Below are 14,164 nucleotides of genomic sequence, written 5' to 3' on the forward strand. Positions count from 1 at the left end.
TTACAGTAATACCATTTTAATAGATGAAGGTTATTTTAATATAGGAACCAAATTTGTCAATATTTGCCAACAGTACTGCTCAGAGAGTTTAATACAAGACCATGGTTATATCAAGTGGCTCCAATAATAGGATATAATATTAACCTGGGCATTTTTAGCCCACTCAACTTTCACTGGTCTTATGGCACTGAAAAAAAAAAAAATTACCATACCCATGCTAAAAAGGTAAGTTCTGCCCATTCTTTGGGAATTTAATTTATTCAGTTATACACTGTATAGTATTCACAGCCAAGGTGAACTATCAAATTTTACCCCTGTACTTTGGTTTTTAAAATCTATAGTGCAAATCTTCAAATTCTTTATTGGACAAGATATATATATTCCTGGCCTACATGGACTATTTTATGATCTTTTAATAATTGCAAAGTCTACAGGGCATTTTATAAAGTTGGAAGACTTACTGGACCTCCAATTCATTAGTTTTGAGCAGTACTAAGCCTAAAGTGAAGCTTTTAGTTTCAATATTTCTCATACAATGAGTACACAGGACAAGCATTGTAAATTTTAATTACATTGCTTAGATGAAGCCCTAGTTAAAAATTGTGGCTAATTATCAAGTATAAACTTTATGCATTTGCTTATGCTAAATTACACTAGTTTACTGCTCAAAAACCATTTTGCACCTTTTAAAATTCATGTCACTAATCTGCTTTTCTAGATAGGCATACCTTTTCATTTACCAAAACCTTATTTATGCTGCTTATCTTTATTTGCCTTCAGCCTTTACCTCGTCTGATTTTACCAAGTCCGTTTCTTTTTCACCTTTAGTTTCATCGTCTTCCTTCTTGCCTTCATCTTTCTTTTCCTTCTTCGTTTCTTCTTTTTTCTCTTCCTTTTTCCCTTCATCTTTCTTTTCTTCCTTCTTTCCTTTGCCTGGAGTGGTAGGGACAGCCTTTGGTTCCATAGACAAGTCCAGCAGAAGTTTACCAACATTACGTCTTTCATGCATCTTCATCATGGCTTCAGTCACCTGTAATGAAATAAAGTCCATTACAAATCATAAAATGCTACCACTTGTCAAGTTAAGAGTCCACAATTTCATGATCTACCACACACTTTGTCTGGTCAACATACTTCAGCCAGGTTATTGTGACTCATCGCCTGCATTTGAAACATTTTACTCACATCTTCAAGCGCAAAGGTAGAATCTATGCACGCCTTTGCAACCCCACTCTGCCACAGCTTGTACACTTCCTCAACAACGCACCTGACCCTTTCATGGCCACCAGCCTGGAAAGATGCCCAGGAGTTTATATGAAAATTATAGTCAAGCAAATTTAAACAAGACTATGTGGAAGGTAAAGGCTTTCATAAAACTTATGAAGGCACAAATTTTTCTTAAAATGCAAATGTTGCCTTTATTACTTTGAAAGTGTGCCATTTGACCATTCTATATACCAAATTCAGCTAGTATTGTTTGAACACAATGTAAAAGGTAATCGTTCCCTCTCCTACCTGCTGGTAGAGTAGACGACGGAGATTGAAGCCGAAGATAGCCCTGTTGTCTTCATACAGCCTTAATGGCGACACCTTGTCCACCTGCCGCCACTGTTAGAGCAAAGGTTCAGCACATTTAAAATTTGCATACTTTAAAAAAATTTGCTTTGTTTATGTAAAGGGTTGAGCCAAGAAGATGGCAGATCATTAGGTACTTAAAGTTACATATTCACACCTAACTTATCTTTTGTGGTTTTGCCATCTTCAATTTAGATTCAATTTGGTGGAATCTAGCTACTTCAGAATGCACAAAAAGTAAAGAAAAATCTTTACAAACATCCTTAAAAAGGCTAAACGAAAAGAAATTCTAGTTATGCAACATTAAAAAGGTTAAGCCAACAATCTTTGTTTCACGTATTTTAGTATAGCATGCACCAATCAACACCAACATGTACAACCGATGAATTAGCATAAAGGCATTTTGAACTTAAGAGAATTTATCAAGATGTTAAATGGTTTTTGGTACTCTTACTTTCCAAGAATTTAGCTTAGGGGGAAAGGGAGTTCTTGCACTTACCGATTTTATGACGCTAAGGATGCTCTTTGTCTCCCCCGTGACGATACTGGAAGGGCCTGAAAGCATACGAATTCACTTTGCCCATCTACACTAAATATAACAAAAGTTGAAACTGTAGGATTCTTTAAATAAAACAAATATGTTGCCATGATATCTAGTTTCAAAAGTAAGCTTTATGATATTTAGCATTTTAAAAGGGAACAGTCATGGATCAAAATTTGATTTTTCAGACTACTTTTTCCAAGACATGTAGTGCCTTAATGTAACTATTGAGAATGCTGGTCTACAAGTGATAACTAGGCTAATCAATCATATGCTAATTTATTTTCTTTTTCAATCTCTACTAGGATCTAGACATTTAGTTTTGACAAGGACAACCGACAGTCAAATTCCTAGTTAGCCTCTAGGAGCACAAAAGTTTCGTCGAATGCTGTTAAAGACTAGTATTTATTCAATCTTACTGAAATAGGGTAACTTAAAGATTTAAAAGCCATACTAATGGGTAGTGTATGTTGTACATACCAAAAAGAATGTACCGGCCTAGTGGTTTCAGAAGACTATAACCCTTGTTGCACTCTTCTCCTCCTTGGCAGTCCAATACAATATCAACACCATCTGGACACACCCTACAAGTAGTACACAAATTTAATTAAATTGGAGTACCAAAAATTTAAACATTTTACAATCTCAATTTTATGATACAGCCTGTATTTTAATTAGCTGTAACAAACTAAGCCATTTCATTTTTAGTGAACTTTTACAAACAAATTTCAGAGCCAATGCTCCTCCTTGGCAATTCCACAACTTACTTGCGTACTTCAGTTGGAGTATCACTGCCACGATCAATGAGGTGGGTAACAGAATCTTTAATATCTTCATGCTTTGTTTTTGAAGCCACACCAATTATAGTGATGCCACCCATGTTACGTAGGAGAGAACATATAGCTTGCCCCTAAAAAGACAAAAGGTAGTTTGCCTTTAATTTTCAAAAGTAAAAGCATGCTAAATTAATGAAGTTTTCCCTCCCTCATCCTTTACATGCTCAGATATTTAAAAGAAGGTGCCAAGGTTCACAAGTAGAGAAATACTAACCACAGAACCACCAGCTGAATGAACGAGAACCGTGTGGCCAGAAGATATATTGCCCAAGTCGTGGATTAGCATATAAGCCACAGTGTAGCTCACTGTTACAGCAATTGCTTCCTGGAAAGAAAAAACAATCTTAAAGAATGTAGTGGGCACGTATGGGTACGAAAACTAGATTAAATATCTAGAGGGTTTATTATAATAAACCCAGTTATTAACATTTAATATCCCCCCCCCCCAGTTAATAAACATTAACTTTTAATCGTTAACTTTAGGCTAATTAACCAAGTTTTAGACCCGTGTACTATTAGTGGGTTTATCATTAGTACTGTATATGCAGATTACCAATTTTGCAGTAATAGAACTGCCACACTATCTAAAACTTTTCATAATCACACACTGGGACAAAGCCAATTACATCAAATTTGAACAAGTTACCGTGACCTCACCTGTAGAGGCATCGCCTCTGGCACGGCATACACGTATTTGGCAGGTACAGGCACCAGTTCTGCCCAAGCTCGGTGGTCGGGCAAGGCAACCACTCTGTCGCCAACCTGCCAAATCAGTGACCCCAAATTACCTTAAAAACTAATCAATTAAGATTGAAGAATGCAAGAAATATGACAATTATCCAAGGAAAATTAATGAGTCTAGTGAATGTAATTCATTGTGCATGCATGTGTAACCCCAAACACTAGAGGGCAAAATGTGTTTGGGTGGAGAATGTAGTGGTTGCCGGGGGTAATGATGAGAGTGGTGCCACACCTTAAAGTTATTGACATCATCGGCGACAGCCTCTACCACGCCAGCACACTCGAAGCCCAGGATGAAGGGGATCTTGGGCGGGGCTTCCGTGAAGCCTTGGCGCACCATCACGTCCTGGAAGCTCACCCCGCTGTACCCAATTATACTTTGTTATATATCTTTCAATCACCGTATGTGCGTCTAACCACGCCCTTCAGTCACCCGCTAAACTACACACCATAGTAATCTATACAAATTGTATATTTATTGTATTTAATACATTACTTTCATACACGCACTTAGTTTTCAGCCTTTTACAGTTTTATTGCCATAGTCTAGTTTTAATACTCTAAAAGGGAAATAAAGTTTTCCCACAAGCACCTGTACGTAAATTATAATCATTATATGCCAGATCAAGACAAAGTTCTAGTAAAGTTCGAGACTTCATAGAGAATAGAGCTGTTAAAGTCCCCCCCTCGTCTTCCGCCTCCCCCATTGTAATAAAATCCATAACCACCTACGCTGACTCACCCATCAGCAATTCGGCAACCATGCTTAATAAAATAAAATAGGAAATCTTTCATACAGTTCATATTACGTCACATTTAAGATGTTAGTGTCTAAGGTTACTGACCAGAGCTGGACCCTGACGAGGACCTCGCCATCTGCGAGGGCTGGATGAGGCCGCCGCACGATCTTCACACACTTGAGGCCGCCGAACCCGTTCAGTATCACGGCTCTCATTTCCTTGGGCGCCTCCGCCTCCTCGCTCTTAACGTCCTTGGGGGCCTCCTCGACCACCTCGGTCTTAGCCTCGGCAGCGGTCTTGGTGTCCGTGTCAGTCATTTTACCAGGAGGAGATGCGGTAGACACGACTCAACAGGTGACAGGAGACTGACACGCCCAACGCTCCAGACCTCCCTCATAACGTTGGCTTCGTCTCGGAACAAAACTTCTCCTGCATTTCCTCCCACAGATCGCTATTTAAATCAAACCTTCTAAGATAAATAATAAATTTTAGCTAATCAAACAAATTGCAAGATGAGAAATATTGAGTAGGATATTTGTTTTTTGTTTTTTTACAAGATTTTAATGTGGTGTATTGCGACACTGGAACTTGGGAATGCGCATGCGTTGTTGACGTCTGCGCATACTCCGAGCTCCATTCATGGTTACCTCTGTAATCCCAGCCCAGCCTTCTCTAGTCATAGTACTTGTAGTACCAACTACTGCCTCCTAATTAATTAGTGGCATTGCCAGGATGTAACACTTTAATACATTGTTATGCGACATATAGTGTTACTGCCTGTGAGGGTTAACTTAAGTATTATTGGATTATAAACTCGTTATTAAGCTGGCTAATGATTCCATGCATCTGTTGTAATTGTTGGTGTAATATACGAGTCTTAATTACTAATTGGCTCAACTGTAGCTGTCATTGATTGTCGGAAAATTGAGAGAATTTAATTATTTGCTATAAATAGGCGTACTTATATATAATAACTAGTAAATGGTATCAATATGTAGTGATGAACCACCAATATTAAACTATTTTTTATTTATTATTTTATAGTGAGGATAATAAAACCAAAGACCAATCTTAAAATTCCTAGCCTTAGTATAGCACATATAATTGTACTATATCAGGCCTAAGATATCGTTTATTAGGCCTAGGATTGCTAGGAGGGGTTAGATTAGGTTAGGTAAGTGTTGCTTATTATTGAAGGTTAGTAATTATAGCGATTTAGAAATGAGGTTCTGATCCCTTCTCGTGAATACTTACATGTTATTGTTTGGGAAAATATTGAAAAAATTCTCAAAGAAACATACCATGTGTGTTTTGTTTTGCTATAATATATATGCTTCAAAGATCGTATTTAGCAGCTTATATACCTACTCCAGTGAAAACAGGATGCTTTATGAGATATGAAAACACCTCTGGGAATTCCAACCCAAGCTTAGTCACGTTTCATAAAGGCAGACAACTTGCACAGTAAACTAAGGATCAATATATATATAAAATCAAATCCAAATCAAATCAAATGGATTTCAATTACGATTATGCTGCTGAAATAGACTCATTAACTACTGAAGGTGTATACATTCGACTATAAGGGTGTTCACTTTCACAATAACGATGTAAACAGTGAACTATGTGACGTCAGTGGTCATCTGTTTATTTTTAGTCGGTATCCTTAGAACTGAGAACTATATCCTGAATTTACCTGAGGAACACTAATACTCTAGTGACCTCGACGAGGACAGGAAGTCGACGGCTTGTCAAAGGTTCCTCAATTTGGTCTGATAATTTTTTTCAAGGCGGATTTCAAAATTTAACAGTTTTTTGGCATATACGGTTTCGGCGGGTAGGTAGTTCCACTGGTTTATAATCTAGTGGGTGAAAAAGCGTCTCATATTTTCTGTAATTTGTAGAGCTTGAAACCGTTTCTCCTTGTTTGTGTTACGTTAACCGTTTTGAAGCTGTATAGACAGTACAAAATATTCACCAATGTGATGCTGTATAATTGCCAGAATTAGGCTAGGATATCATTACATACGGGAGGTGCCTGCAGGTATAATGACTGAAAACATCATTATAGCAGGATGTGGATTGAGTCAGCATCATGGGTCACCCCATGACTTGAACGCGCGTGTCTGGGGTGACTCAGAACGCTGGTTCGATACCCATTGTGCACCAATGATTTCTACAAAGATATAGCACGCTATTGTGATATCCTAGTGTATACTGAATCTCTTAACAGTGAACACTGCAACTGTAAACTGTGTGAACAAGAACTATAGGACACACTAAAAGTCAAACGTTCAGTTATCAATAATTTTAGAACACATGGCATGAAACCTGAAGCGTTGAAACTCATGTACTCACTGATGTTAGCAATGTTAAGTACATAAATAATTCTGTTCGGCAAAGTTGACTATATTGATCAGGTGGTTCTTGCACCACCACTACAGCAGACAGGGCTTGTATCATCGATCGAGGCACTTGTAGCCGTCTAGCAGTAGTAACGCCTATTGAAGTCTGCAGACATTATTTTTTTTTTTTTGAGATATATACAAGAGTTGTTACATTCTTGTACAGCCACTAGTACGCGTAGCATTTCGGGCAGGTCCCTGGAATACGATCCCCGCCGCGAAGAATTGTTGTTACAACCAAATACTTATTTTACTGTTGAGTTAAACAGAGGCTACAGTTAAGGATTTGCGCCCAGTAAATCCTCCTCGGCCAGGATACGAACCCATGACAAAGCACTCGCCGAACGCCAGGATGACCCATTGATATGTGGCTCTTCCTACATAATTGCAAATATGATATGATAGCTGGAATAGCAAGTGTAAATTTCACTGTCTCAGGTCCATTAAATTTTATTGGCGTTCTCGGTGTATTAATGCCTTCAGGCATTAATAACTACCCACGTTGGTAATCAATGCCCTCTTTAAAGGGAAATCAATAACATGCTAAATAGTTTATCAGAACATAGTGAGGTTAACATTTGTTTGGAAATAGGGTTGTTTCTGATTACTGACACGTTATGAATGTTAGTGATTTTATAAGAATGAACAAATCCACAAGGGCCGTGACAAGGATTCGAACCTGCGTCCGGGAGCATCCCGAAGATAATGTACCACTTAGTCAACAACTATATATATGTACTCTCACAACTCACTGTACTTTCGTGTACACAAATAAATACATAAAAGAAGATAAATGTTTGAATATTATTGGATATAAATAGGAACTGCCTCACATGAGCTAATATAAGTCTTTCACGTTTCTCCTCTTCATATGTGCTTATAGATTCAAAGTACCAATGGAACGGAAATCCATTCTGAATTCGGAAAGAGAAAAAGACCAGCTTGTGATGGATATATCCTCTTCCGTCCCATGAGTCAAAACCGGCTTCGCCCGCACACCGCGGTGCCGAAAATCGACTGAGAGAACGGACCCCTACGATTGGCTGGTACGTATCCAACAGAGGCCCTCGGGCCACCAATCACGGTACTGGCGCCACGCTAATTACCCCTCGGTGATCCTGGCCGCTGCCTATGAGGCGGCCGGTGCCCAGTTGAATCACTGAAGGATGGCTTAGGACCATAATACAAGCGGACACCATAATTGGAATATAGGAAGCAGCTGGCTTAAGCCCTGGCAATATCTCTGGCGCTCAATAAGCCGCTCTTCTCCTGTCCACACTTCACAGTTCGAACGGGTATTCTTTTTCTTTATGAAATAGTTGAAACATATTGTAACATTACACAACACGAAGATAAAGACTACATCTCTCTACATCATCTCCATCAGTCTCTACAATCAACACGTTGGGACTCCGCCCCCACCAGCATGTAATCTTGGTATAGTATATTGTCTTATTGCCGTATAATTTATTTTACAGACATTTGGCACCCTTACAAAGTTTTCTCTCGCACAACTTGTCCATGCTACATCTTAAGATGTCTGATATATATAAAAGATAGTGTAGCCTAGCCATGTACGTATGCCTGTTTGAATTTTTCCTTGAAATTAATATATATATATATATATATATATATATATATATATATATATATATATATATATATATATATATATATATATATATATATATATATAGATAGTCCCAGCAAGATCAATCCCATAATATTGCCTCGATCAATACTTTCTCATATATACATCATTGTATTGTGATTTCATTGTCCATTAACTTAAAGTATTGTCTCTTATGCTCAGATATTATACCTATTATAGTTTACTTTAAGATAATTAAATACATGCCTAGTGACTTTACAAGAATGTAAAATCATCATCATTACTATGAACTTTCTTAACCTCCAATGTACCTTCTTGTATATAAATAAATAAATAAATAACATGTTAGTACTAATTATGTATATCATATACAGATTGTATCTTAGCCAAATATCAAACGGTTGATAACTAAAGGTAGTGCATGCACATTATTATATATTTTTCACTGACGCCCATTGAATGGTGTGGGTTACAGAATTAGTAAATATGTAACTGGCTCACCATAGATATAAATTATATTAAACTGTGTAACTGGTTTATAAAGACTGTCACTTGCTTAGATACATGAATGTTGGGGGTTCAGTTCCCGAGTACATTAATATATGTGCCTTTAATTTTTTCCACCGCCCTCGGGATGGGAAACAAATGGGCAGGCCTGACGGCTGAGTGGACAGCGCTCAGTATTCGTAGTCCCAAGGTTCCGGGTTCGATCCCCGGCGGAGGCGGGAACGAATGGGCAAAGTTTCTCTCACCCTGATGCCCCTGTTTGCCTAGCAGTAAATAGGTACCTGGGATTTAGACAGCTGCTACTGGCTGCTTCCTGGGGATGTGTAACAAAAAGGAGGCCTGGCCGAGGACCGGGCCGCTGGGACGCTAAGCCTCGAAATCATCTCAAGATAACCTCAAGATGAGTATGGCGTGTATAGTAAATTAACAAACTCGGAAACTAGCACACTATCTCATCTATAGTATCTCTGCCTAGGGATCTACCACCCTTAATTATCTCCGACTCCTAATTACTCAAAAAAATCAGCAATTAGAACAATAACAAATTCCCCTCTCAGACACCACCCTTACTGAAATCTGTGAACATGTTAAATATCAAGTTTCTGTCCATACTCTCAACCGTTCTCTATGTCTATAAAACTCTGAATTGCAATGCTAATCCTGACCATATAAGCACTTCCTAGAAGACTAACAGCACTCATGGTCACCACACGAGGAACAAATATTTCATTGATATTTCTAGAGACTCAACCAAAGCCAAAAATGCTATGCAAATCAAGGGTCCCAAATTGTGGAATGACAACCCAAATATAGTTAAAAATTATGTCTCCCAACCAGTTTTAAGGACTCTTAGTAATATTTACTTATTGTCATGTAATTATTATCATATACTTAGTATCATGTGATTAATTACTCTCACATTATCCCAAGTATTGTTATTATTGTGTTGATCTTATCTAAGATTTTATTTACTAATAAATGTCTTTTCTTCAATGTGTCATCTAATTTTTGTATTTAATTTATAAAGTGTTTACTCATGTCCTTCTTTATCCTTGTTTATTTTTAAGTGTTGACCCCATTAAACAGAAATTATACAATATTACTCTAAGTTATGTTATGTTCCAGTTACTTTTCTAAATTACTTCTTAGTATTTTCATCCTGTTATTAATGTAAATAATTAAAGTACTGTACTGTTGCTAGAACTAATGACTCTATAATGTAATACTCTATGACTATCATCATTATCATCTTGTAACCCCCAGAGAAAGTACACTCATGACTCACTATGGGAACCTCTTTGGTAAGGTCACCCATGTGACCTCAGATTCATCTAGAGTTAATTGAAATATTTCCTAGCTACACCCTCGTCAGGTTGCTTCATGTTATGATTAATCCTGATAATCTTAGCAAACTTAATGGTACACCTTGAGTGTTTTTACACACACCATGGGCAGCTGACTCCTTGAAGTGCTGACGAAAGCAGAGTGAATTCACCCCAGGTTGTAGAGCAGGACCCAGAAGGTAATGTGTGTGGTCTTTGATATTTTCCATGTGTGATGTCTTAACCATTGCCAGTTTTAGGGTAGGGACTTATAGTTTGGTGAATATCATAATGTGTTCTAAATATATCCATGTTAAAACTGTCCACTTTCCTCTGAGTTCAGTTTTGTTAACAACCGGTCAGTAATTAATGACAGCTAGAAGAGGACTCTCAAAGCCAAGCAATGCTTCTTGCCTCATTACTTGATATAGCTAAACATCAGGCAGGATGGTGGGCGGCGTCTAGTTTAGTAATTCTGTGTAGCATTTTCCTTGGTCCCATTGGTTCCGGGAGGAAATGTATATGTTTATCTCTCAGAATGTTTGGTAATATGTTTATTGTTTGTGATGTGTGTCTATGTATGTATTAACACGATGTACTGAACGGGGTGAGAATAGCTTGAGCTACCTCATCCCTTTGTGTGTATTTTACCTCAATAAACTTATGTTAATGTCAATTTCAATTTTATTTGGTTCCGGGTGTAATCATCTGTGGTACACCACATTTCAGTTCATAGTACATTGTATCTAAAATGCCAGTGTTTCAATAACTAGTATTCCAAGGGTTATTTCAATAGAGTGTTACCAGAGTTCAGTGGCTAAGTGTATAGTTTACAATACTTTTGTTTTACAATCAATTAGTGTTTAATATAATCTAATGTTACAATCTTTTAATTATATTCATCTGTTATTTTTTTGAGCTTTTTCAATTTTTATTAAATAACTTTTTTTTTAGTATTACGTGTTTACCCCTTCACACCTTTAAAAAAAACATTCAAAAGTTTTTTGTTTAGTTTAGTTCATTTATTATGCACCCCATACCCATCTTGTGGGCGGTAGCGGAAAGGGTTACAGAGGCACATGATGGGCTCAGGGACTGAACTCCACAAGTCATTTAGCTAAGCAAGTTACAATCTTGATGAGCTAGTTACAAAATTCAATAAAAGTCGTCACATCAACAATGGATTCGAGATCGACCTCTATTTTAAAATTTACCAGACTTTTTTATATTTAGCAAAATTAGGTATACACAGCAATGTGCAGCTACCCTATTCTATATGAGATATTACACAGTGTAGATCAAGAACTATCTATAAGTTCAACTATTATTCCCATCTCAAAGATGGTTAGTCATACATGGAATATTAGGGGATATAATACCAGCCTCAATACAAAAACAAAGCAACTATAACTAAAAATCAGATGAGAACATAAAATGTAAGGCTGATTGATCTATTAGCCCCCACGAGCAAAATCTGGGTACAGCACAAGAATATCTTCCAATATTCCTGAGGTGTATGAAGTAATTACAGAGCTCAAAGTACCTCATACCATTAGGTATGAAGTCACTGATAACAGGACAATCACAGATATAGAGTTGGAGAGTATGTCCCAGCTCTTGTTCACATAGTTTACAATTAGAATGTTCCACCATTGGGTGATTCATCACCTGCAGCTACCTGCCATAGATATCGATATCCCAGCCTAATTCTGGCAATTATATAGTCTTGTAAAGCCTAGCAAGCATAGCGTTTCGGGCAGGTCCCTAATCCTAATTTTCCCCGAAATACGAGCCGCCAAATCGCTTAACAAGTACCATTGACTACTGGGTAAATAGAGGCTACAATTAAGGATTGGCGCCCAGTCAATCCTCCCCTGCCAGGATATGAACCAAGGCCAAAGTGCCGGGTGAGTGTTTTACCACTGCACCACGAAGACCATTGTATAACTACTGTACCATAATTCTATAAGTGCGTCTTTACGACACATTACGAAATTGGCGCTCTTTTCTCCATTATCATTTTCAGTGACTAATTCACGAGTAAATTTTATATATACAGTAATTTCTTTTGTAATTTGGGAGAAAAGTAGATAATTAATAATTGGGATAATGTTTTTTAAAGTTTCCCATAACCGCATTACATATGCTTAAATTGTGTATATAGATGGACCCCTTTTAAACTAAAATTTAATTATAAAATTACAGCGTATTTCCCTGTTATCAGGAAGTGCATATCAGACAAAAATTTAACGTGACTACACGTACAATACAACAGGGAATATGAAGCACGAGTGAAAGGTTCCTGTCATAATATTTTAACTCGGAAATCTGAACATTTTAAGACTGAACACTGTCTCCAGGTTCACTCTGATCCTCTTTTGTTCCTCCACACCGACAATAGAATTCAGATTTTCCCCATTTCCTATGACCACCTTAGGAAATATCCGTCCTCAATTTATAATATTGTTTTTACATTATATATAACGACAGGAAGACTAGATTAAATCATTAAATGAATTAAATTAGTCATTAGTGTATTTTATAACCGGTAAATTGTATATATGAGGCAAGAAATGCAGGGAGACAGTAGCGAAGGAAAAGGTAATGGTGGCATTGGGTGGTGGCAACACTGACCGTCGAGGTGTTTGACGACAACAGATCGAAAGAATCGCCAGTGAATGACTAGTTTATGACAAAACAGCGGCATAATGTCAGGCTTCGACGACAACCCCTTCGCTGACCCCTTCGCTGTGAGTATCCACGACCTTAAAGCCCCATTAAACCCGGAGATAACGGGGGAAAGAGTGAGTTTGAGCGGAGTTACCATTGGACGGTAGCAGCTGGGGGTTTGTCATATGACGGTGACACCCCCCCCATAATACCCCCCATTTCCTACCCTATTCCCCCTGACCCCATGTTTGACTACAGGATTTATCCCACTCTGCCAATTTTAGGCCATGGTTCGTGTCCGGTGGTTCAACCAGGCTGTGAAAAAGAGTTAAGTCAGCAGTGATAATTCTTGATGGTATCTTGAGATGACTCGCCTGGGCCCCCCCCAATCGTGGCTCTGTTTTCATATTTACATTTGAGAACATTTAAGTTTATACATTTCTGCACAAGTTTGCATAAATGTGTGTGTGTGTGTGGTGTAAATTGTGGTAAATTATTTTGTGGTCTTTACAAGAATATTTCATAATTTAACTCAATGTGCCTGGGCATTATTTGTCAAGTGTGGAAGCTGTATACAAGTGTTGCAGTGAGATATTAAGTGTTTTGTCACACTAGGGGATAAGCGGAGAGGTGAGAGGCAAGACCAAAGAGTGGGTAGTTAAATGACACGAGCAGTATTGAGCGAGCGTTGAGCAGGATGGTAATTGGCATGTGGAAAAGTTCAAGTACATTTATCAAGACAATATACATCTCGAAAGGATAGTGGCAGCTTAGGCTATTTCTTCCCTCGTGTGGGAAAGGGCGTTGGTGGAAAATGGGGTGAGTGGAACAGGGATGGGATGGGTAAGAAAGGTGTAGGATTTGGTAGGAGTAATATGGGGTTAGGAGTAATCTCTTACTTGTGTTCGTGCTGAGGTTCAACTTTGACACTTTGTTTCTATCTCTGTTTCTACTTCTTCAATTAACTGGTGTTCAGGCTTCAGATCTTATTTGACTGTCTTAACTACATTTCAAGCTGCCATTGCAATTTCATTCATTCAAGTTGTTGGTAAGGATTATGATTAACTGTGGAAGAAAGAGCTCTAAACCTGCTCTTAAGTAAAAGAAAAGTAGCTAATGTAATTTACCATTACTGCAAAAATTAAGTTGATAATACTGTACCGATACACATACTGTACAACGGTACACGTCTGTTGAAAATGTCAAATTAGTCCA

At 37.9% G+C, this 14,164-nt stretch overlaps 2 protein-coding genes across 7 annotated transcripts in view; one reads left to right on the plus strand and one right to left on the minus strand.

Moving 5' to 3' along the window:
* Nucleotides 1-4,831, minus strand: LOC123772723 (synaptic vesicle membrane protein VAT-1 homolog-like). Its single transcript, XM_045766082.2, has 10 exons — nt 4,539-4,831; nt 3,926-4,055; nt 3,610-3,714; nt 3,167-3,277; nt 2,884-3,026; nt 2,597-2,700; nt 2,075-2,130; nt 1,516-1,608; nt 1,186-1,290; nt 1-1,030 (listed from the first exon to the last, which is right to left on the minus strand). The coding sequence occupies exons 1-10, from the start codon at nt 4,748-4,750 to the stop codon at nt 767-769; spliced, it is 1,323 nt and encodes a 440-aa protein (XP_045622038.1). The 5' UTR covers nt 4,751-4,831; the 3' UTR covers nt 1-766.
* Nucleotides 4,832-12,699: 7,868 nt separating this feature from the next.
* The window catches only part of Scamp (secretory carrier membrane protein), a 33,533-nt gene continuing 32,068 nt past the window's right edge, over nt 12,700-14,164 (plus strand). For 4 of the 6 annotated variants that reach the window (XM_069303456.1, XM_045766093.2, XM_069303458.1 and 1 more), the window contains exon 1: nt 12,872-13,029. In XM_069303456.1, the coding sequence (XP_069159557.1) occupies nt 12,988-13,029 (42 nt within the window). In that variant the 5' untranslated portion in view covers nt 12,872-12,987. Of the gene's footprint in view, nt 13,030-14,164 lie in introns of all 6 variants that reach the window. The other 2 variants (XM_069303459.1, XM_069303460.1) reach the window with 2 other exon arrangements.

The sequence above is a fragment of the Procambarus clarkii genome, chromosome 50 (genome assembly GCF_040958095.1).
Source record: "Procambarus clarkii isolate CNS0578487 chromosome 50, FALCON_Pclarkii_2.0, whole genome shotgun sequence".
Classification (NCBI taxonomy): Eukaryota; Metazoa; Arthropoda; class Malacostraca; order Decapoda; family Cambaridae; genus Procambarus; species Procambarus clarkii.